General features: G+C 37.6%; 1 protein-coding gene across 2 annotated transcripts in view; it reads right to left on the bottom strand.

The window, feature by feature from the left end:
- The window catches only part of SNAPC3 (small nuclear RNA activating complex polypeptide 3), a 33805-nt gene extending 9569 nt beyond the window's left edge, over nt 1-24236 (bottom strand). The window contains exons 1-5 of one of the 2 annotated variants that reach the window (XM_057720422.1): nt 23916-24236; nt 23183-23260; nt 14316-14400; nt 5037-5141; nt 3098-3247 (exon numbers count right to left, since the gene is read on the bottom strand). In XM_057720422.1, the coding sequence (XP_057576405.1) occupies nt 3098-3247; nt 5037-5141; nt 14316-14400; nt 23183-23260; nt 23916-24232 (735 nt within the window). In that variant the 5' untranslated portion in view covers nt 24233-24236. The remainder of the gene's footprint in view (nt 1-3097; nt 3248-5036; nt 5142-14315; nt 14401-23182; nt 23261-23915) is intronic. The other variant, XM_057720423.1, reaches the window with a different exon arrangement.
- Nucleotides 24237-25398: the final 1162 nt, after the last annotated feature.

A 25398-nucleotide genomic window follows, 5' to 3' on the forward strand; every position in this document is an offset into this window, starting at 1 on the left:
GTTTGAAAGACATCTTGAGTGGCATGTACAGGACAGTCTAAAGGTGGGAAAACCAGTTAAGAAGTCTCTATAATAGTTCCAGGATAAGATGCTGAGGGTCCAAACTAAACCATACGGCAGTGGAAAAAACAGAGTCTGGAGATATTATGGCAGAATAAACAGCAACAAAAAGGGAGAGTTTCATCTGAAGAAAGAGGGAGATGGTAGAATAAAGAGTTAAACACTAATTTAAACATTGAGCTTGAGGTATCTGGGTTCGTTCATTTATTCAGCAACAACTTGGGGACTTCCTCTGTGCCAAACATCATCACAGGAATACATCACTGAACAAAACAAAGTCCCTGCCCCATGGTTCAAGGAAAGGAAGACAGACAAATATATAACATGATGTTAGGTAGTGATGAGTATTATTAGCATGTCAGGGAAGAGAATACCAATATAGGGAAAGACCTCTCTGTCAAGGCAACATCTAAAAGAAGAAGAAATGAGGGAGTAAGCCCTCTGAATACCTGGGTGAAGAACACTCTAGGGTGAGGGAACGTAAGATACAAAGGCTCTGAGCAGGACCCTGCTTAGCATACATGAGAAAGAGCAAGAATGGCACGTGGTTTGAGGGCAACAAGTGACATAGAGGGTATGGAGTTGGGAGGCAGACAGACACCCAGATAATGGACCACAATAAGGACTTTGTATTTTATTCTAGATATAAGAGGAAGCCTCTATAGACTTTCGAACTAAACAGCAACTGGATCTGACTGATACTTCAAAGTATCATCTGGCTGGTATAAAGGATAAATGGAAGTGTGGAAGGGGGCAGGGGGAATGGTCACTAGACTACTGCAACAGTCCAGGCAAGAGATGATGGGGATTTAACCAGCCTATACCTGTGAGGGAGCAGAGATCTGAGCAGATCCTAAATATAATTTGAAAGTAGAGCCAAAGCACTTGTTGATACCTTCAACATGGGATGAAAAGCTGGCAAAGATGATTCCAAAGTTTTTAGCGTAAGTAACCAGGTGTAAAATGAGCATATTTACTTAGATAGGAACACTGGGGAAGGTACAGATTTGAGGAGGAAGAGAAAACTAGAGTCTGTTTTTGAACAAATTAAGTTTGAAATGGCTATTAGACATTCAATAATTGTCAAGGAGGCTGCTGGAAAAAATAAGTCTGGAGTTTAGAGAAGATGTTGGGATTGGAAATACAAATCTGGGCTAGGAATCTGGACGAGATCACCTACGGAGTATACACAGAGGAGAAGTCTGAGGATTGATTCAAAGGGCTTAATAACATTTACAAGTCAGGAGGATGAGAAGCACCCAACAGAGGAATTAAAAGTCTGTCAGATAGGAAGAAAATTAGGTGGGCGTAACATCTCAAAAGCTAAATAAAGTGTTTCAAGTAAGAAGGAATATTCAGTTGTGTCACACACTGATGAGAGGTCAAATAAGAAGAGAACTAACTCTGCGGCAGCATCAGTAGTGATTCTGGTGGAGTGGTGAATGAATAAAAGTGAGCTCAAGACCAAGTGGGGGGAAAGGAGGAACAATGAATTGAGGTACTATTATTAATTCTTCCTATTAACTCATTAACTCTTGAGTCAGTTTACTGAGAAAAAAGAAAGATGAGATGGTAGCTAGAGGAAGACACATGGTCAAGAAGAGGTTTTAGGATGGGAGATATTACTGCCCATTTGTGTACTGATGGGACAGCCAATGGAATGGAAAAAAACTGATGAGGCAGGGAAGAGAGGGGATAAATACAAGAACAAAGTCCTTGGTTATGCAATGGGGGATGAAATCCAGTAGACACCTAGACTGGCCTTTGATAGCAGCAGGTTTAGTCCATCTACTGTAACAGGTGGAAAGGCAGAATTCATGGGCAAATGGGTAAATGTGGGTAAGAGATGATGGAAAATTCTTTTCTGATAACTTACTTTCTTGGTGAAATAAACACCAAGGTTTTTGGCTGAAGGTAAGCCACAAGGAAAAGATGTTGGCAGTTTCAGAAGAAATAAAACAGTTACCTTGCAAAGTGGCAGTGTATCAACTATAGAGATGTGGTAAAAATGCCAGACAACACTGAGGCTAAGTGAGAACGTCCAGTAGACACTTACAAATAATGGGTTCGGAAACCAAGAGAGAAGGAGGTTTACAAAGACTGGAATATACTTAAAACCATGAAAATTGGGGGGAAAGCCCAGGAGAAGAATTTAGAATAAGAACTAAGATGAAACCTAAGTTATAATAACATTTCTATGGCTGGTGATAAAGGAATGAGCCAAAAAAGAGACTGTGATGGTACCTGTCCAAACTCTATCTCCATTCTAGTTGTTCCAAACATCTTTTTAGAGATCTACAGGAGATGCTGCCCCTCTTAAGTATGCCAGTAAATCTGAGGTCCTCTGCCAGAGTTGCACCAGGCAAAAGAATTAGGTCAAGCTTGCTCTATGATGAAATTCAGAAGGATCAAGGCCCTACTACTTTATTGGGTAAGCAACCCCTTCTGAAAACTGTGGGTAGCCAGTCTGCTACTTGCATCCTTTCTATCCTGATCCAATGAGTATGTAGGGTTTCTCTGTCCTTTTGAGAGCAGCACCCTGGAAAACACCAGCAAGGACCAACATCAGATGCTATGTCCCTGTCTGCTTCAATCCTTGGACTGACAGGTTCTTCTATGGGCACTGATGCTCTCAGGTGGACTCCAACACTTTGCTGGGGGCAGTTATGACAGACAAACTCATAGAGGGTTTGAAAGAGGAGAGAGTGAACAGTAAATTCCAATGCTACGGTGAGGTCAAGTTATACGAACATGGAAGAGAGACCATTAGGTGGTCCTATCACCATTAAAAAGAAGAGTGTACAAAGAATGATTGAGAAATAAATGGAGGATGAAGAAATCAAAACTGAATATAGCCTCATCTTTGAAAAGGTCTTGATGATAAAAAGAAGGGAAGAGATAAACTTGATGGAATGGCATAGAAGAAGAAAGCATTTACTGGAATGTTTACGAGCCTGTTTATGAGCCTGAAATCACTATTTCCTTAGCTTATTATTTCCTTTTGTGTTATGATGGTTAGGAAAAAAAATCACCTTACTTTGCTGATGTGCTCAGGGGCTTGGTCAGGAGTGTTGCTGAATTCGCCACCAATCTGGAGGTCACTGACACAGCAAATTGAATCCCTCAGTTCTGTGAGCTTTTGACTTCCCAATACCAGCATTGTCTGGTATGGTTTGTGTTCTTTGTGCTACAAGTCAGACAGTAAATAAATCAGTGTTCACTTAAAGACAAAGCAATTAAACTGTAAGTCCTGTCATGACCAGATCTAAATTAAATTACTGGTTTTCTTACTCTTAAGTTATTCCCAAAATATGGTGTCCTAACTGTGTTTTCTTGGATTCTGCATTTGTCTACTCAGCATCGATTAATTATAGATCCAAACTAATTGCCAATGTTGTTTACATCTCCCCTGTGATCCAGAGCCCTTACTCTAAAACCATCTCTTTTATCTAACTCTCACATAACAAGCCAGTATTTCCCCTGTCCCAAATCAATCCAGAGCCAGGTACCAGACAACTAGGGACAGCCCAACAGCCCAGAGCCCACTGGAATTATTCAAGCTAGCCAATCCTAAACTGTTTACTCTGCCCTGCCTCGCATTTCCCGTGGAAATCCAATAAAGGCTGTGACCCATGCCTTTCCTTACCTCCTCACTGATACTGGTGCTCCCCCTGTGGCCCTGCATGACGTGGCATACCCTTTCCCCTCAGGAAATGTAAATAATAAAAAAATCTTTCAATGGCACTGGTCTCTAGTGCTGTCACTCAGTCACCTCCATAAATTAAAGTCCTATGGGTACAACTGAGACACTTGGTGCTGTGGTCTGACCGCTTGTTTGTCCAAAATTCACATGATGAAATCCTAAGACCTAATGTGATGGTGTTAGGAAGTGGGGCCTTTGAAGGCGATTAGGTCATGAGGGTGGAACCCTCATGAGTGGGATTAGGGCCCTTATAAAAAAGAAGTATGTGACCCAGAAGAGGGCCCTCACAAGAAGCTGGCATGCTGATCTTAGACTTCCAGCCTCTAGAACTGTGAGAAACAAGTTTCTGTTTATAAGGCACCCAGTCTGTGCTATTTGTTACAGCAGCCAGACTGGACTAACACACTTGGCAATAAAACTTTTTTAGTTTAAGCTAAAGTTTATAATCAAGATGCTACTGAAGTGACATTAACATGAAAAGCCTTTGGAATATAAACTTCACTGTCCTTTACATTTTCCTGGAAGTTACCTCATTGAAGTCAAGCAATCTATACACTACCTGCAAGTTATAAATGCAGAGGTTTGGCTTTACTGGTTTTGTTTTGCTTTGTTTTCATTGATTGATAATTTGAGATCTTAATCAAACATGGTAATTAGTACTAATTATATCCCAGATGATTCATAAAGGCCTATTTATTCACAAGTGCAATTTATGTAGAGTAATATTTCAATGAAACCTTATAAAAGCATATGATACATCTATTTGGGGAATCAAGAATATACACACTCTGGGCTGGGACAGAATTCTTTTTATTAGAGACTCCTAAGAAATTCCTGAATGTCCCTGACCTGTTAAGTTTCTGCATTTTCATCTAAGAAGAGCTGTCTCTAGCTAGTTCAATAACTTCCCAAGAATTTTAAATTGGTGAAAAAACAACCGACCCCCCTCCCTTACCAGTTTTTATGCAGGAAAAAACCCTCAAGAATTCATATTATCAGAATCACTGTGGATTTACATACATCTTCAGTTGCTACTAATACAGAAATCAGGTATATATTCCAACGCTGTAACTGTAATCCTGTTACTCAAGAGATTATTTGAAATTTGACCATATTTACGATATTCCTTATAAAACAAAGAACCCAAGAATACAGATAGAATGTCATGTAAGAAAGCATATGCTTGCATCAAATAAGTAAACTTCAAATAATTAAACTCTTTGACAAAAGTCACTCATATTATCTGTGAAGTGCAAAAGGTGTTACTACTGACCTTATGAAATATAACAGGGTACAAGATATTCACAGATAGGATAAGCTCTCCTTCTTCAATCATATCTGCTAGATTTTCAGGCTTTTTTCCTATGGCATGTGACTCCTGAAGAAGGAAGACAAATTAATAAGAGACATTAAAATCAGACACTGTAACCCAGATCAGAGGTAATGTAGAATAATGGCTACAAGCAAGGGCTTGAGTCAGCCCCGGGTTTGACTCCTAATTCTACTTCAAGAAAATTATTAAAAATCTCTCTAAGCTTTAATTTCATCTATAAAAAACAGAAAATACTTATTTTACAGAATGGTTGCTGGAAATGTATAATAAAGCATCTAATAAAATGTTTTGGCACTGAGTGCTTTGCAACTGATGATAGGAGTATCATCTAATGTTGGTATAATACTGGCATTTACAGGTACTAACACTTTTACATACCTCCTCTCATGTTATCATAAGAGCTATTTGACAGATGAAGCTCAGGTTCACCAACTTACCCAAGTTAAATCAGAGAGTTAGAATGCAAATACAGATCTGTTTGACTCTAAAACCCTTGTTTTTTTACTATAATGTCACATCTTTAATCTATAACATTAGACTCTCTTTTGTATGTGCTTAATAACTATAAAATAGAGGCCACCGGGTGGGACTGGTTAAGAAGTAAACATGCAAAAGCTGTTTTAAAAATAGGTGGGAGTGACATCACGCAAAATGGGGCAGTAGGAAGCTCTAAGGATCAGTCCCTCCAGCAAAGCAAACATTAAGATGGAAAGAGACTGCAATCAACTATTTTGGCCCTCTGGAACCTGATCAGACACTTGTACCAACCAGGTGAGTCCTTGATGAAGGAACAAGCTGCTCATCTTTCCTAGGTAAGCAGAGGATGTAAACCAACTACTAAGAACTACCATTCTTTAGCCCTGTCACAGATGTGGACAGCAGCCTGTGGTCTTGGAAAAGGTGGCTGATGCCAGGATGAGCAGTGGGGATCTTGTTCTCCAAAATCTGTGCTTTGGTAGTGTGCTTTGGTTGGTCTGGCACTGCCCTGAGGGCATGGTGCAGATATTTTGCCTTGGTTTTGGCCCTATTACCAGCAGTGACTTCCTCCAGCAGCATTTACTGGAAAATTTAAAGACACTGGACCCTTTGTGGAGTCAGACATTTAAGGAAATCTTGGTAAGGTCACTGGCTGACCACAGAGACAATGAATCAGAAACATCAGTGACCATACAGGCATACCTTGGAGATATCATGGGTTTAGCTCCAGACCACCACAATAACAAATATCACAACAAAGTGAGTCACATGAATTTTTTGGTTTCCCAATGCACGTAAGTTATATTTACACTACACTGCAGTCTATTAAGTATGCAATAGCAGTATGGCCCCCAAAACAATGTACAGACTATAATTTAAAACACTTTATTGCTAAAAAAAAAAATGCTATCTTCTGAGCCTCAATGGGTTGTAGTAGTCATGTTTACTGGTCACAGATCATCAAAACAAATTTAATAATGAAAAAGTTTGAAATATTGTGGGAATTACCAAAATGTGACAGACATCAAGTGAGCAAATGCTGCTAGAAAAATGGTGCCAATAGACTTGCTCAATGCAGGATTGCCACAAAACTTCATTTTGTAAGAAAAAAATGCAGTATCTGCAAAGTGTAATAAAGTGCAATAAAATAAGGTATGCCTGTACACAACAAGAACTACACATTGGAAAAATAGTTTGGAAAAGTCACACACAGCTGCAGCTTGCAACAAGTAAAAAACACACTCAGAATGTCCAGTTCTCCACAAAAACTTATAAAATACACAAAGAAACAGGAAAATATGGCCCATTCACAAGAAAAAAAAAATTTGACAGACACTACCATAGAAGAAGCCCAAACACTGAAATTACTAGTCAAAGATGTTAAATCAGTGGTCTTAAATGCACTCAATGAGCTAAAGAAAACCATAAACAAGGAACTAAAGGATATCAGGTTCCTCAATAAGATTAAAAGATGACTTCTGGAGGCAAGAAGGCAGTGGGATAACATATTTAAAGCCTTGGGGGAAAAAAAGCAAAAACTGTCAACAAAGAATTCTACACTCTGCAAAACTAGCCTTCAGGAATGAAGGAGAAACGAAGCCATTTTCAAATAAACAAAAGCTGAGGGAGTTCATTACCAGTAGACTTGCCCTATAAGAAATGCTAAAGGGAATTCTTCAGGCTGAGATGAAGACACTAAACAGTAACTTGAATCTATAAGAAGAAATAAGGAACGCTGGTAAAGGTAACAACATAAGTTAACATAAAAGTCAGAATTACTGTACTTTTGGTTTGTAACTTTTTTTCCCTATGTGATTTCAAAAGCAAATGCCTAAAACAATATTTATAAATTATGTTAACAAAGAATATATAAAGATGTTATCTATGACAATAACAATATAAATGGAAGAGATGGATACATATAGTTGTATATACTATATATACATATCAGTAGTATATTTCAGTAGAATATATACACTACTGAAAAAGTTGGTATTACTAAAACTAATTTTAACCCCCAAGTCAACCACTAAGAAAATAACAACATATATAGAAGGAAAAAAAGGATACACCACAAAAATTCAGGTAATACAAAAAAGGGCAGTAAGTGAAGAACTGAAGAACAAAAAATATTTATGACATATGAATAGCTAAATAGCAGAGGTAAATCCTCATCAGTAATTACTTTAAGCGTAAATGGACTAAACTCTCCTATTAAAAAGGCAGAAGATTGGCAGATTGGATAAAACTAGATTCATCTATGCACTCTCTACAACAGACTTACTTTAGGTAAGAAGACACAAAGAGACTGAAAGTAAAAGATGGAAAAAGATATTCCATACAAATAGTAACCAACAGCTGAGATGGCTATATTACTGTCAGACAAAATAGACTTTAAGTCAAAAAAAGGTTGCAAGAGACAAAGAAGGGTACTGTATATTGATAAAAGGTACAATCCAGATACAATAATTATAAACATATGCAGCCAACAGAACTTCACAAGATACGACATAAAAACTGACAGAACTGAAGGGAAAACAGATGATTCTACAATAATACTTGGAAATTTCAATAACCCACTTTCAATATTAAGTAGAGCATCCATATAGAAAATTAATAAGGAGATAGAAGACTTGAACAACACTAGAAACCAATTAGACCTAACAGACACAAATAAAACACTCTATCCAACAACAGTAGAATATACATTCTTTTCAAGGGCACATGGACCATTCTCCAGGATAGACCACCGAGTCTTAAAAAATTTTAAATATTAAAATCATAAAAAGTACCTTTTCTGATCACAATGGAATGAAACTAGAAATTAGTAACAGGAGGAAAACTGAAAAATTCCATGTAGAAATTAAATGGCACACTTTTAAACAACCAATGAGTCAAAAAAGAAGTCACAAGGAAAATTACACAATACCCTGAGACAAATGAAAACAAAAACACAACTTAAGAAACTTATGGGATGCAGCAAAAGCAGTACAAAGAGGAAACATAGCTCTAAACATCTACATTAGAAAAGAACAATCTCAAACCAATAACCTAAGTGTATACCCTATGGAACCAGAAAAAGAAAACTAAACCCAGAACTAGCAGAAGGAAGGAAATAATCAAAACTGACTCAAGGAGAAATAGAAAATATAAATAGACCTGTAACAAGTAAGAAAATTGAATTAGAAATTAAAAACCTCCTAATAAAGAAAAGCCCAGGACTAGATATCTTCACTGGTGAATTCATCAATCTTTCCTAAAGTCCTCCAAAAAACCTAAAGAGTAGGGAATAATTCTTAACTCATTTTTATGGGATCAGCATACTCTGATACCAAAGTCAGACAAAGACACTACAAGAAAACTACAGGCCTATATCCCTTATGAATAAAATATAAAACTTCTCAACAAAATACTAGCAAACCAAGTTCAGCAGCATTTATAAAAGGGATTACATATCACAATCAAGGGAGATTTATCCTCAGGATGCAAGGGTAGTTCAACAAATGCAAATAAACATTAATATACCACACTAATAGAATGATGGAGAAAAACATATCATCATCTCAACTGATGTAGAAAAAAACATTTGACAAAATCCAATGTCCTTTCTTGATAAAAACAGTAAATAAAATAGGAATTGAAAGGAACTTACTCAATATGATAAAGGCCATATATGAAAAACCCACAGTTAAACTAATACTCAATAAAGACTGATAAGGATGTACACTTCTGCTACTTCTATTCAACAAAGTACTAGAAATTCTAGCCAAAGAAATTAGGGAGAAAAGGGAGGGAGGGAAGAAAAGTGAGCAAGTGAGCAACAAAACTGGAAAAGAATGAAGTTATCTCTGCAGATGACATGCATGATCTTCTATGTACCAAAATCCTGTCAGAGCTAATAAATTTAGCAAAGCTACAGGATATAAAATCAACACACAAAAATCAATTGTATGTCCCTACAGTAGCAATGAACAATTTGAATAGAATATTTTTAAAAAGTCCATTTAAAATAGCAAGGAAAGGAATAAAATACTTAGTAACCAATTTGAAAGGAGATGAAAGACTTGTACACACAAAAAAACTACGAAATATTGTTGAACAAAATTAAAGACAACCTAAACAAGTTAAAAGACATCTCTTGTTCACGGATTGGAAGACAATATCATTAAGGTGACACTGCAACCCAAAACAATATAAAGATTTGATGTAGTCCCTGTCAAAACCTCAATGCTTTTTTTGTTGTTACTGCAGAAATAGAAAAACATCCTAAAATTCATATGGAATTTCAAGGGACCATGAATAGTGAAAACAATTTTAAAAAAGAACAAAATTGGGACATTGCCAAATTTCAAAAATGACCACAAAGCTACAGTAATCAAAACAATGTGGTACCAAGAGAAGGACAGAGATATAGACCAATGAAATAGAATAGAGAACTGAGAAATAAACTGTATTTCATCAACTGACTTTTAACAAAGGTGCTGAAAGCACTCAATTGGTAAAGGACAGTCTTTTGTGCTAGGAAAACTGAATATCCACATGCAAAAGAATAAAGCTGAATCTTTTCCTTATACCATACATAAAAATTAACTAAAAATGGATCAACAACTTTAGGAGCTAAAACTATAAAATTCTTCTAAGAAAACATACAGTAAAATAAAATCTTTATAACACTAACTTTGGCAATTGTTTCTTAAGTATGACACCAAAAGTACAAATAACAAAAGAAAAAAAAACAAAACAAAACCAGATAAACTGTATTTTATCAAACTTTAAAACTTTTGTACATCAAAGGACACTATCAAGAGAGTGAAAAAATCCACACAATGGAAGAAATTATTTTATTAAAGTTATACATATGGTAAGGGTCTAGTATCCAGAACATACACAGAACTCAACTCAAAAACAGACAAACAAGCCAATTTAAATATTGGTAAAGGACTCAAAGGACTTGAACAGACCTTCCTCCAAAGAAAGTATCCAAATAGCCAAAAGGGCACAGGAAAAGATGCCCAACACCAATAATCATTAGGGAAATGCAAATCAAAACTATAATGACTAGCACTTCATACCCAGTAAGATGGCTATCATCAATGCCTAAAAAAGAACAAATGTTGACAAGAATGTGGAGAAACTGAAACATTCCTGCATTGCTGGTGGGTATATAAAATAATGCAGCCCCTGTGGAAAACAGTTTGGTGATTCCTCAAAACGTTAAACCTAGAATTACCATAGGACCAAGCAATTCCACTCCTTGGTATATACTGAAAAAAGTTGAAAATAGACTCAAACAGATACTTGTACACTAATGTTCATAACAGCAGCATTTACAACAGCCAAAAGGTGGCAATAACCCAAATGTCCAACAACAGGTGAATGAATAAACAAAATGTGGTATATCCATACAATGGAATATTATTCAGCCATAAAAAGGAATGATGGAAGCAGTATCAGCAATATTTCGTCTTGTGGAACTGAAAATCACAGCCACAGAAAGAGAGAGAAAATGAAAAGGCAAAGGACTTTGTACCAGATGAAGGGACAGGATAAAACCCCATACAAAAAAAAACAACTAAATGAAGAGGAGATAGGCACCCTTACAGAAAAAGAATTCAGAATAATGATGGTGAAGATGATCCAGGACCTTGAAAAAAGACTGGATGCAAAGATTGAAAAGTTTACCAAAGACCTAGAAGAATTAAAGAGCAAACAGAGATATGCAACATAATAACTGAAATGAAAAATACACTAGAAGGAACCAATAGCAGATTAACTGAGGCAGAAGGGCAAATAAGTGAGCTGGAAGACAGAATGGTGATAATCACTGATGCAGAAAAGAATAAAGAAATAAGAATGAAAAGAACTGAAGACAGCCTAAGAGGCCTCTGGGACAACGTTAAACACACCAACATTTGCGTTATCAGGGTCCCAGAAGGAGAAGAGAGAGAGAAAGGACCTGAGAAAATATTGGAAGAGATTATAGTTGAAAACTTCCCTAACATGGGAAAGGAAATAGCTACCCAAGTGCAGGAAGCACAGAGAGTCCCAGGCAGGATAAACCCAAGGAGAAACACACCAAGACATATAGTAGTCAAACTGACAAAAATTAAAGACAGAGAAAAGTTATTAAAAGCAACAAGGGAAAAACGACAAATAACATACAAGGGAACTCCCATAAGGTTAACAGCTGATTTCTCAGCAGAAACTCTCAAGCCAGAAGGGAGTGGCATGATATATTTAAAGTGATGAAAGGGGAGTACCTACAACCAAGAATACTCTACCCAGCAAGAATCTCATTCAGATTCGATGGAGAAATCAAAAGCTTTACAGACAAGCAACAGCTAAGAGAATTCAGCACCACCAAAACAGCCCTACGACAAATGCTAAAGGAACTTCTCTAAGCAGGAAACAGATGAAAAGGACCTACAAAAACAAAACAATTAAGAAAATGGTAATAGGAACATACATATTGATAATCACCTTGAATGTAAATGGACTAAATGCACCAACCAAAAGACACAGACTGGCTGAATGGATACAAAAACAAGACCCATATATATGCTGTCTCACTTCAGACCTAGGGACACATACAGACTGAAAGTGAGGGGATGGAAAAAGATATTTCTTGCAAATGGAAATCAAAAGAAAGCTGAAGTAGCAATACTCGTATCAGACAAAATAGACTTTAAAATAAAAAATGTTACAAGAGACCAGAAAGGACATTACATAAAGATCAAGAGATCAATCCATGAAGAAGAGATAACAATTATAAATATATATGCACCCAATATAGGAGCACCTCAATACATAAAGCAAATGCTAACAACTATGAAAGAGGAAACTGAGAGTGACACAATCATAGTGGGGGATGTTAACACCTCACTTACACCAATGGACAGATCACCCACATAGAAAATTAATAAGAAAACACAAGCTTTAAATGACACAATAAACCAGCTTGATTTAATAGATATCTATAGGACATTACATCCAAAAACAGCAGATTACATGTTCTTCTCAAGTGTACATGGAACATTCTTCAGGAGAGATCACATTTTGGGTCATAAATCAAGCGTTGCTAAATTCAAGAAAATTGAAATCACATCGAGCATCTTTTCCGACCACAACACTATGAGATGAGAAATCAATTACTGGAAAAAAAACTGTAAAAAACACAAACACATGGAGGCTAAACAATACGCTACTAAATAACCAAGAGGTCACTAAAGAAATCAAAGAGGAAATCAAAAAATACCTAGAGACAAATGACAATGAAAACACAATGATCCAAAACCTATGGGATGCAGCAAAGGCAGTTCTAAGAGGGAAGTTTACAGAGATACAATCCTACCTCAAGAAACAAGAAACATCCCAAATAAACAATCTAACCTTACACCTAAAGAAACTAGAGAAAGAAGAGTAAACAAAACCCAAAGTTAAGTAGACAAACTGGGACATTTGTAGAGACATGGATGGACCTAGAGACTGTCATACAGAGTGAAATGAGTCAGAAAGAGGAAAACAAATATCATATATTAACACATATATGTGGACTATAGAAACATGGTACAAATCAACCGGTTTGCAAGGCAGAAATAGAGACACAGATGTAGAGAACAAACATGGACACCAAGTGGGGAAAGTGGGGAGGGTTGGGGGGAAATGAATTGGGAGATTGGGATACCTAATTGTACACTCTAAATATATGCTGTTTATTGTCTGTTAACTGTATCTCAATAAAAGTTCGTAAAAAAAAAAAAAAGGAATGATGTTCTCATGAATGCTACATACAGCATGGACGAACCACTAAAACATTACAGTAAGTAAGACAGGCCAGATACAAAAGGACAAATACTGCATGATTCCACTTATATGAAATATTTATAATAGGCAAATCCACAGAGATGGAAAGTAGAACAGAGGTTACCAGGGGCTGGAGGAAGGGAGAATGGGGAGCTAGTGTTAATGGGTATAGAACTTCTGTTTGGGATGATGAAAAAGTTCAGAAAATAGCAGTGATGTTTACACCGCATTGTGAATGTACTTAATGCCAATTAGACATTTAAAATGGTTAAAATGTTAAATTTTATGTTATGTAAATTTTACCACAATTAAAAAAATGAGTGAGAGAGAAAAAAGATGCCCTTCTGCACTATTAAGTGCCTAAAACAGTACCTGGCTCTTAGTAAGTTCTCAAGAATATGTACTGAAATGAACCCATCCTGTCTACTAACACTTAATTCCTCATTATTCATCATCTTAAATTATTCTGAGGGTTTTAGCCAAGAAATAATGGATTAGAAAAGAATGTAGTTAAACCAACATCAGGAGCAGAACAAAAATATCAGAAATAAGCCTAATACAGAGAGCAAGACCAAAATAAAAGCAAAAATAAAGACAAAGATCTGAGAGGAAAATGTGCCATCATTTGAATTTTTTTTTCTGTTTTTCTTTTTTCTTTTTTTTGGCTGCATTGCGCAGCTTGCAGGATCTTAGCTCCCCAACCAGGGATTGAACCTGCACCCTTGGCAGTGAAATTGGAGTCCTAACCACTGGACTGCCAGGGAATCCCCATTACTTGAATTCTATGGGTCATCTTCTCCTACTAGTTCCCAGTCCCAGTGAAGTTTCTCTAATTTGTTTCCAACTAAGCACATCCAACATAAAGCCACCATATAGTCATCACTAAGATCCAATGAGAGTTTGTTTCATGGGAAAAGGTGGAAAAGGTAAGACTTTTACCATCTCATAAGCAAATGTTTCTTGTCTGCAGACCCGATCTATCGTTATGGTTTCTTCTCGGTGTTCCAGAAGCCTTTTTCTAACCCTGTTACAAGAAAAATCAAACTTCAACATTCTTTACTGGGGCTTCAAAAATACCTTTAATATTTAGCTTTTTATTCTGAATTAATTTTAGACTTAAAGAAAGGCTGCAAAAACAGTACAAAGAGTTTCCTTGTGTCTCTTACCTGGCTTTCCCTGTTAACATCTTAAATGTTCACAGAATAATTATCAAGACCGGGAAATTAACATTAACAGTATTATTAACTATAGATGTTTTTGAATTTCACAAATTTTTAAATTTAGTGCCTTTTCTCTGTCCCAGGAGCCTATTCAGTCACCAGACTGCATTTCTTATCTCTCCTTTCCCCTCTAGTCTTTTACAGTTCCGCAGTCTCTTTCATGATCTTGACACTTTCAAAGAGCCCTAATCAGTGTTTTTGTAGGAAGTCCCTCAATTTGGGTTTAACTGCTGTTTCTTCATAAGTGGAGTAAGCTTATATACTTTTGGCAAGGATACCAGAAGAATGATGTTGTTCTTCTCACTGTATCATCATGAGGTTCATAACGTTAATATTATGTCTTATTCCTATAGATATTTAAGTTAAGTTCCTGTCTGCCCTAGAAAGATACTTTCTTTTCCTTTGTACCTGACAAGTGTTTGGGGGGAGATACTTTGGGACTATGCAAATCTTGTTTCTCCTTAAACTTTCATCCAGCAATTTTAGCATTCACCAATACATTTTTGTCTGCAACACTTATTACTATGGTTTATGCCTAACGGTGATTCTATTTTCCTCCTTTAACATTTATTCATTGGTATTATGCCTCTTTCTTCCCATTTAGTTATTTATTTGGTCATTTATATTATTAATATGAACTCATAAATATTTATTCTACAGGTTAAAATCTATTACAACTACTCTCTTGCTCAAAGTATTCTAGCTTTGGCCATTAGGAGCTCCTTCAAGTTGGCTCCTGTTCTTTCAAAAAGTCCTTATCCTTTTTTTTCCTTTTTAAGCATCTTGTTACTTTCTGGTACTATAAGATGCTCAAGGCTCACCCTGTATTTTCCTGTCTCAGCCTTGGAATCAACGACTTCTCCTACAAGCCCTAGTTCCTTCACTGGAGAAAGGATTAGAGACCTGTATCTGAGCATGAGGTGTTCTCATTGTTACTGCAGTCACTGCCTCTAGGACCCTCAGCAGAGAGAGGCAGGAAACATACACACTGGTATATATATTAAACCACACATGTACAAATATCTGTGTTTCTGTATTTTTCTGTTTTATATATATATATATATATATATATATATATATATACATATATATATATATATAATTTAACTTTAATAATGTAGTTTATTTAACCCAATACTCTGTTACATATTTTTAAAGCCATGAGTTAATACTAATACTTCTAATCCCAAACTAAAATCAGGATTCATTTAGCCTTCAACCTTTGTTTATAACTTTTTTCCACAAGTGAGAAACCCAGCTCCCTTTATCTACAATCTATTCAAAATTACATGTTTGGTTCTTTAAAATACACGGTTTCAGAACTGCTAACCTACACCCTTGTGAAAAACACTAATCATTAATAGTTCTTCATGTTCTGCCTTACAACACTGAATCAAAGTATACTTTTGTACAGAATCAGATTAGAGCTTTCTTCCTAACTCTCCAGTGTTGTTATGCTATTCATTTGTAACACAATTAGACTCATTTGTTAGTTTTTGCTTTCTATTTTGGGTCTCCCCATAAGTCCTGGCTGGGTTTAATTGTCTGATTACTTTTGGGGTGTGTAAAAGATATATGAGACACTACGGTGGTTCTAAGAGAGTTATAAAAAGTATACATATTCAGAAAAGTGCCATTCCCTCTTTGTCCCGACCACTAACCTGTACCTATTCCTGCCTTTCTTCCCACCCCTTTCCTATCCACCTACTGTGGGCCACCAATCCCTACAGCTCATGTTTATCCTCTCCATTTCTTTTGTTCAAGTACACAGATACCTGAGTATTTTCTTATATTCCTTTTTGTATCACTCTGACTTCAACTAGGAGAAAAAAGCTAAACAGGAATTTGAACAGAGAAAGCTTAATCTAAAGAATTATTAACTTTTAACAGAGGACTAGAATAATGAGGCACTGGCAAGTAAGCAGCAGAGAACTCTAGAGAATACAGGACATCGGATACAAGGAACCTTTACCCTTTGCGCTAAGAAAGAATACCCAAGGCAGGCTTCCTTTTCTTCCCCCAGGACTGAGATCCAAACCTTGTTGGAGAGGGAATGGCCGTGACTCGCTGAATGCAGAGAAGATGCTAGGGTGCATAAGTGGAAATCTGCCCTCAAGGGTGCGAGGAAAAGCTTTTCCAGGGCGGTTTCAAGGGCAGTGGAGTGGCAGAAAAAGCTGCTGTGTTACTGACCGCCAGGTACTTCAGGAGCTGGGTGCTGGGGAAGCTGTGCACACTGTAGGACCCTGCTGAGACAGCACACTGCACCCAGAAGCAAAACTCTTTCCTCATGCAAGGTCTCTCCTGTGCCCTTTACTGACAAAGCTTAATAATGTGCCAGTTGGGAAAGGAAAAATATTTAAAGAGCTGAGACTCATTTCTACAGAGCAGCCAAAAAGGGTACATACATTCTTAGATGAGAGCCAATAAATTGATATCCAGTGAAACTTCTTTCTTACATGAAGGGTAGCGTATGTACACGTTTGGGCTTTGCTTTTTTCATGTAACAGTACTTCCTAGAAATCTCTCTACTGGTTCATCCTTCCTTATCCTCTAGCACAGCTGCACAATTCTGCACTGTGTGGATGTCCTATAATTTCTTCAACACTCTCCTATGTATGTGTATTTAGGATATTTCAAATATTTGCTATTACAAACAATGCTGCAACAAATAACCTTATGCAGAATATACGAGGGTGAGTCAAAAATTATCTGCACTCTGGCTGTAGAATTTATTTTAATTAACTTCTAGAGAAGACAAATACATCATTTTTCGACACAATCTCCTTGCTTTTCAATACACTTTGTCCATCTGTCAACAAGCTTTCATATTCCCTCATTAAAAACTGTTCTAGGCTGAGCTGCGAGGCACAGATGCATTGCTATCTTCACTTCTTCATCAGAAGTGAATCTTCGTCCTCGTAGGGCTGCTACCACTAGTGCGACCTTCCTTGAACTTCTCTATCCATTCATACACACTCCTTCACGACAAAACACTTTTTCCGTACTGCGTACAAAGTCTTCAATAAATAACAGCACCAGGTACACCCTCATACCACAAAAAGCAAATCACTGCACTCTACTCTTCTTTCATGCAAATCACAAGTGGGACATCCATTTTTGCTTCCACCGCAGTTACAAATGAACTGATGTAACATGTTTACAGCTGCACAGCAGTGACTGGGGAGACTGTAGCCTTGAACGGAAAGCACTGGTAAGACAGTGAGGCCAACAGAAGTGCAGATAACTTTTGACTCACCCTTGTATTTTCATACTGTTGGAGGTGTATCTTCAGTAGAGATTGCTAGAAGTGGAACTGCTGAGTCAAAAGGTAAGTGCCTATGTAGTTGTGTGTTGGGCATTACCAAATTTCCCTAGAGGAGGGAGGGTAGTATCAATTTATGTTTCCATCAGGAATGTATGAAATTGCCTGCTTCCTTTAGCCTCATCAAAAGAATGTATATTTTAATATTTGTGCCAGTCTGATAGAAGAAAACAGACATGTCATTTTAACTTGCATTTCTCTAATAACAAACCTGCATGAATATTTTTTCATGTTTGTGAGTCATTTTTATATCTTTTTGTATGTGTGAATTTTTGGTTCATATCTTTCCCCATTTTCCGTTTGGGTTTTTGGGCTCTGTCCCTCAATTTTTAAGGCCTTATATATTAGGATTACTGGCTGTTTGTGTATATGTTATATTTTCTCCAAGTTTGGCAGCTGTCTTTTGACTTGTTTATGTGTTTTCTGTCATGTGAAATTTAAAATTTTTATATGTAGTCAATTTTATCAATATTTTCCTTTTATTACCTCTGGATTAAAATCATAGTTAGAAAGCCTTTCACTATACCAAGGTAGGTATGTTTCATTTTCTACATTTTGGGCCCAGTCCCTTTGGAGTTTATTCTTGTGTATAGTGTCATACTAAATTTCCATATGCATTTGAATCTAACTGGACTTTCTCTTCTATTCCACTGGTCTATGTATCTATTCATGAGCTAGAACCCACTGTTTTAATTATAAAGGCTTTATAGTATATTTTAATATGTGGTAAAATTACTAGGTACTCACAATTTTCTACCCCCTCACCCAGCTTTTTCCTAGTTATTCTTGAATATATTCTATACAAACTTTTTTTATCAACTAATTCCATAAAGTAACCAGTTCTTTTAGTATTTTTACTGGGACTACACTTAATCTGTAAATTAACTTAGAAAGAACAGACAATATTATAATGCTTAGTATTCTTATCCAAGAACAGAGGATATCTTTCAACTTTTTCAAGACTTTTTCTAAGTCTTTCAGGAGGGTTTAAAATTTTCCCTTACCTCAGTTTTACACATTTCTTGTTAAATTTATTCTTAAGTATTTAACCTTCTTGACTATTGTAAATGGGATTTTCTATACTAATATGTCCTCTAATTGTTTACTGTTTGTATCTATGAAGGCTATATTTTTTATATATCAATTTTGTATCCTGCTCTTTCACCGAATTATTTTGTTTCTGTTTTTTGTCTCTTTTAGCATTGATTTCTTTTCCAGGTAATACCATTCTATCATTCACAAATAGAGCTGGTTTTTCTTCTTTATCTACTCTTATGCTTCTAATTGATTCCTCTTGTCAAACTGCATGGCTAATTCAACAGTACAATGCTGCAAAGTAGTGGAGACACTAGGCATGCTTGCCTTATTCCAGATCTTAGTAGCAATACCTGTACTGCTTCTCTATTAAATAAGATACTAGCTTTACAACTAAGGTATATATATTTTACCATGTTCTAACAGTAGCCCTGTTAAACATTTCCATGTTGGAATGGCCTGATTTTTGTTTTTGTTAGTAAATCCTAGCTTTATTATGTTGTGATCAGAGAGTGTTGTTTGTTTTATTTCTACTCTATGGATGTTACCGATGTTTCCTTTGTGACCTAATATATAACCAACTTTTGTGAATGTGCCACACAGTCTCTAATATTGGGTTATAAATTTTGTGTGTTTGTGTGTGTGTGTGTGTGTGTGTGTATACACTGTATATCCCTATACGACAAATCCTACTGATTATGTTGTTTTGGAGCTCTCACCCCCTCACCTTTTTTTAACCAGTTGATCTGTCTTGTGCTGAGATTAGTATATTAAAGTACCCTATTGCTAGTGCACTTCTAGCCATGTTTCCTTTTATCCCCTACAGTTTTGTTTTATAAAGTTGGTTGCTGTATTATTTGGTGTATATATAAGTATTCTATCTTAACCGTGGTTTGTGGCTTTTAGCGTTAAAATGTGCCCTTTGTCATACCTAATGTCTTGGGGCTTGAATTTTATTAGTCTAATATCACAACTATTACGTCTGCTCAATTTTTCTTTCCATTTATCTGATATACTTTTGGTCCACCATTTATTTTTAGCCTCTCTGAATAACTTTATTTTAGATGTGTCTGCTGTCTCTGCAAGGTTTTCGTTTTGTGAGCCTACTCTAAACCCCTTTCATGAGGCTGAAGAAAAACTGATGCCTTTGGTCTCAATTCTATTACATTTTCTAATTATATATATTTTGTTATATTAGCTGTTTTTTTCATTATGAGATATGTCTTTTTGCTTATCTATTTTTTTAGAAATTGGGAAGGGAGGTTTGGTATTTGCATTTTTGTTCCAGTGGTTACCTTTGTTTTTATATATTTTTAGATACCCTTGTTACCCATTTTCTCTCTGAAATGTAACTGTTTTACTAGGATACATCTCAGAGTTGATAATTCTGGGTTAATTTCCCCAGGTAACCAGTGAACCCTTTTACTTTGTAGATTTGGGTTTTCTTCCCTATTCTGGAAATTTTTCTTAGATTATATTCTTAAATATTCTATTTACAAGCCACTGTATTAAAAACAATGTTGCTTAATCTTTGGGGATGACAATTAAGTCTTAGTAGCACCCATGTAGTAACCACTCTCTCTCTGCTATTTCTAGGAATTGAAATCTTCTCTTTAAGTAGTCAAAAAAAATTTCAAAAGTGCTGAAGATAAGTTATTTAGCTTGCTATGGATTAAGGAGAGCAGCATGTGTCAAAGGAGAATCAATCTCTATCAACTGCCTTTTTTCCCCTAACACACATAAAATGAGGCCAGTAGCTCCTTTGGGGAAAAGAAGAAGTGTTAAAAATTTATTTTATGCCACAATAAAGGGGTCATGTACTTAGGTTTTGTTTTTACTTTTATGTTTTAAGTTATTGGTAGGGGGAAGAGGAAGGTTTAAGGAAAGAGAAAGCATGGAGATATGATTTTTGGCTTTTGGCACAAGTCTAATTTACTTGTACTGTTAAGATTAAGATTAGTCTTATTTCAAATATAATAGTTTTAAAGTACATCAAAATAATCCCATCTAAGGAATGTTGCACTAACTCCTTTTACATTAGACTGTACATATAATTCTACTCACATTTCCCATGGAAGGGACTAGAAGACAACCAAGGAGATCCAGTTGATCTAGTAACAGAAAATAGCCAGGGGAAGCACTGTGTAAAGTATTCTGAAAATTACTATTTCATATAGCTTAATAACATCATTACAAGCCAATGAGATGTAATTAACTATAGCAAAAAAAGTCTGCTTTATAATTATCAACTTTTTTCTTTTAGCCAATCTCCAAAATATCACTTCCTTAGGTTTATGCAAGTTTCATTTATTCCACTTCATTTATTCCATTCATATCTACTCTCTTATTATATGCCAAAATTCTAGGAATGTAGGACACGGCAGTGTGTGCAACAGACACAGCTTATGGAACTTTTAAGTTTAGCTAGAAGGCAGAAAATTAAATTAAGTACAGTATAAGTGTGATGAATATTTCAATAAAGAAGTATCAGGGGCTATATGAGCATAAAAGGGGAGCTAGATGGAGTTCTCAGTCCTTCAGCTAAGGCTTGGAAGATGAGTAGAAGTCAGCAAGACCAAGGGGATAAGGAAGTGTGAGTGTTCTAGGCGAGGGCATAGGGTGAAAGAGCTCATTCTAGGAACTGAAAAACAGTGTAACATGGCTGGAGCAGTGCTGGGAAATAGGGCTGAAAAGATCAGCAAGATCCATTCTACAGAGGCCCTTGTGATCCATTTAAGAACTCAGGACTTTTGCCTAAGAACTACTAAAAGGTTTTAAGTAAGAGAGTGAGACAATCAGTGTGCATTTTAGAAAAATCCAACTAATCAATCAACGATAGTTAAAGGGCACCAAACGGAGCAAAGCAGTACAACAGGCTTAAGGGCAATTCACAGATGAAGGAGCTTGGACTCCCAATGAGCCTTCAAGGACTTTAGAAATGTTAGAAGCGTTCCAGACATTACAAGTGCATCTATTCCCTAGGGGAAACAGATGGGTTGTAGAGATGTGGAAAGGAATCCTAGGGACTCAAAGACAGGATAGGGCTCAGCTGGGAGAGGAGCCATATGCATCCTGAGCCACTGAAAGACAAAACTGTTGAAAATAAATCAAGAAAGGCAGATTTGGGCTATGTGAAAGGTTTCAAATATCTACGTAAAAAATCTGAAATTTGTCCACAGAAGAGATGTTGAGCCATTGACAATTTCTCAGCAAATGAGCATGCTTAGGTGACAGCACGATGGGTAAGTTGGGAGGAGAAAAGACAGGACCTAGGAAAACAGAAACCTTGTGTAGTGCTCCAAGTGTTGCTAATGTAAATATTAGCAACAGGAATAAGAAAAACAGATTTGTCAATTACAAAAAAACAAACAAACAAACAAAGTAAAGTCAAAATGCCTACCTAAATTTTTGAGAGGGACAACAGAAAGGGTAGGATAAAGGATGACAACATAGCTGAGATGGTGAGAAGCAGGCAACAAACTGGAAATTACAAATTTTACTATTACACGCAGTTTCTCTATAATAGTATTCTCATAAAGCAGCCTTTCTCAAAATGTGGTTGGCAGACGGAATTGATTTGTGAGTTATTTGTTATCCAGTCAGTACAGACAATGAGAGTAAGCATTTAGAAATGTTCACGCCTATATGACAGTAATTTTACTGTTGAATTTAATGATAAAAAATTCGGAGTTTTATTATGATTGTCTTTTAATTTCATTTTTCTAATAATTCATTTTTATCCTATTTTACAAATGTATGGATCTGACAAAAATTTTTTAAAAACTAGTCCTTTACCATACCATCAGAGTATTTAGCTTGCCACCGAAAGCTCTAAGTGGATTAACTGTACCTTTGTGAACATTTAAAAATAAACACAAATTTGAATACGGGCTGGATAACAGAGCTAATACATTTACTGTTAATTTTCTTAGGTATAATAATACCACTCTGATTAAGTAGTAGGATGATACTTTTAGGAGCTATATGCTGATGTATTTAGTGGTAAATTATCATGATGTCTGCAATTTATCCAATGGTTCAGCAATAGAAAAAGACACACATCAGGTATCTCAAGCACATACAGCTAAAGCAAATACTGCCAAATGTCAACAATGGTTGAATTTAGGGGGTGGGATGATAACAATATCATACTGTCAACTTTTGAATAAGATAATGTTGAAAAAAATATTTAAATAAGTAGCATATAATAAAAGCAAGGTCCTCCATACCCCAAAGTCACTAGGTCAGTATTTTCTGGGATGACTTCTGGATCCTCCCCTTCCTCAAGGCACTTCAGTTTATCAAGGCTAAAACAAAATCAAACAAAAAAAGCAATCACACATCCTGTCCTTAGCGAGTCAGGGTTGTCTCCTAAATACATAACTGAATAATTAAGAAATCAGATAACCAGAATTAAAGGTGAATTCTGTGCCGATATTCTACAAAGAAAAGGATATATGGCTAGTTGAAGGCGGCCAATTCTGTTAAACGCAGAAAGAGACAATTATTTTTATATTTTCATCCAAAAATCTCAGTAATAGCATACTCAGGAGGTCCTCAAAAGAGACCACAGATGATCCAGGTTTTAACACTGTTCTGCTTAAACCTCCTTCTAGCCTATCATTACTGAGGTTCCTCTGTCGTCAAAGTGTCTGTCAAAGGCAGAGACACGTCGCTGTTACTGTGATTGCTTTCCTACATTAATAAGCACCTGAAAAACCAGTGAATAGAAACATTAATCTTTCATGCAGCTCTCTCCTCCCTTCACTCCAACTAGCAGAAATTGTGCATTCTCATCACGGGACTTCTCCCGTTGTACCGGGAAAGCTTGGACAGGGAGGCCCTGCTACCCTGGAGGGTAAAACCACAGGCCCGCCCAAGGATGAGTCCCAGGGGAGCGCAGGAGCCAGGAAGAACCCGGGTTGACTCCAAGCCGCAAGAGCCCCTAGGCACCGCACTCACCCGCACACCGCCCTCAGCTCGGCTGCCGCTTCCAGGCTGCAGCCCAAATCCCGGGCCACGGCGGCATGCTCCCGGCCGGAGTCGGCGACCCCTCGGCCCCCGGACAGCACCGGTGCCGGCGGCTCCTTCAGCGACAAGTCCCCTTCCCCGCGCAGCCGGCTATGCCACAGCTCCCCGAAGGCGCCCACGTGGAAAGCGCGCGTGATTAGCTCAGGAAGCTCGTACTCTGGAAAGTTGCAGCCGCCACTGCTAGGGACTGGGTCCTGCCTGCCACCCATCCCGCCGCTCGCTGGGCCGTCCCGGCTGCCTTCAGCCATGTTCGCCTCACTCCCTTCCCTGCGAAAAGCGGCTGATCAAGGCCTCGCGGGCTTTGCTGGGACTTGTAGTTGCGCGTGGCCCGAGCCGGCGAGCAGCGCGGCTTCACTGGCGCAGCTGTAGACACTACATTTCCCGGCAGGCCCCGAGTTGGGCCCACCCCTGGGCGCGGCATTGCGAGCCTCCGCGTGCAGGGTGTGAGCGTATTGTTCTCCGGTGCCTGCGCATCCTCTCTGGTTGGGTACTCGGCCCGCATTGCTCTCTGCGAGGTGCGGCGATTTTGGCACGCCCTTTGGTCCAGCTCATTGTTTTCCTCTCGGCCATGGGGTGCGGAACTTTCCCTTGATTACAGGGTTCGTGAGATGCGCTGCTGCCTCACTGCCCCAGAGCTTGAGAGACTTGGGGGTCGAGGACGGAGACCGGGGACACGACCGGCCCTCCCGATCCGGTTCCTTTAGAACCTACCCAAAGGCGCCATATTACTGTGTGTATACATATCATTGCTATCCACGCGCAGAATAGTGTTTATTGAGCGCCTACTGTGTATCAGACACTGTATATTGTTATCCCTAATGTGTATGTTTAAAAATCACAACATCCTTTGCAGGCAGGTATTATCGTCCCCATTGTGTTGTTGAGGAAGGAGTTAACTGCTAGCAAATAGAAGCAAGGTCTGAACTATGGGATTTTACCTTTAAACTAAGACACTCTCCCTTTATGCTGACGACCTAAGGATGTGCCCTAGGCATAGCTTGTGTCAGCCAGTGGAACGATTAGAGGGAAAAAAGCCAAGAGTTTAAATAAGCAAAGGCAGAAAATCGAGAAAGAGGTCACGTGACTTGGAATAGTGCGGCTGAGGCCGTCTTCTCCCCTAGATTTGCTATTATGTAAACCAGTAATTTCTTTAATCTTTAGCTAGTTTGAGTTGAATTCGCGCAGTGTGAGGACAGTCTTCCCAGGGTCTGTAAGCCTTGGTCCAAATCCCTTAGCAGAGGAGCTCTCACTCCAGAGAATGAGGTCACGTTTCAGATGGAAGAACTGTAACATATATCTGGAGGTTTAGTAACACTGTCTTCAGGAGTGGAGACCGCAATGGTTTCTGAGAAGCAATGGGGAAGGGGGCAGGACCAGGAGGAACACAGCAGGGGAAGGTGGTTCACTATGAGGT

The sequence above is a fragment of the Hippopotamus amphibius genome, chromosome 2 (assembly GCF_030028045.1).
Source record: "Hippopotamus amphibius kiboko isolate mHipAmp2 chromosome 2, mHipAmp2.hap2, whole genome shotgun sequence".
Taxonomy (NCBI): Eukaryota; Metazoa; Chordata; class Mammalia; order Artiodactyla; family Hippopotamidae; genus Hippopotamus; species Hippopotamus amphibius.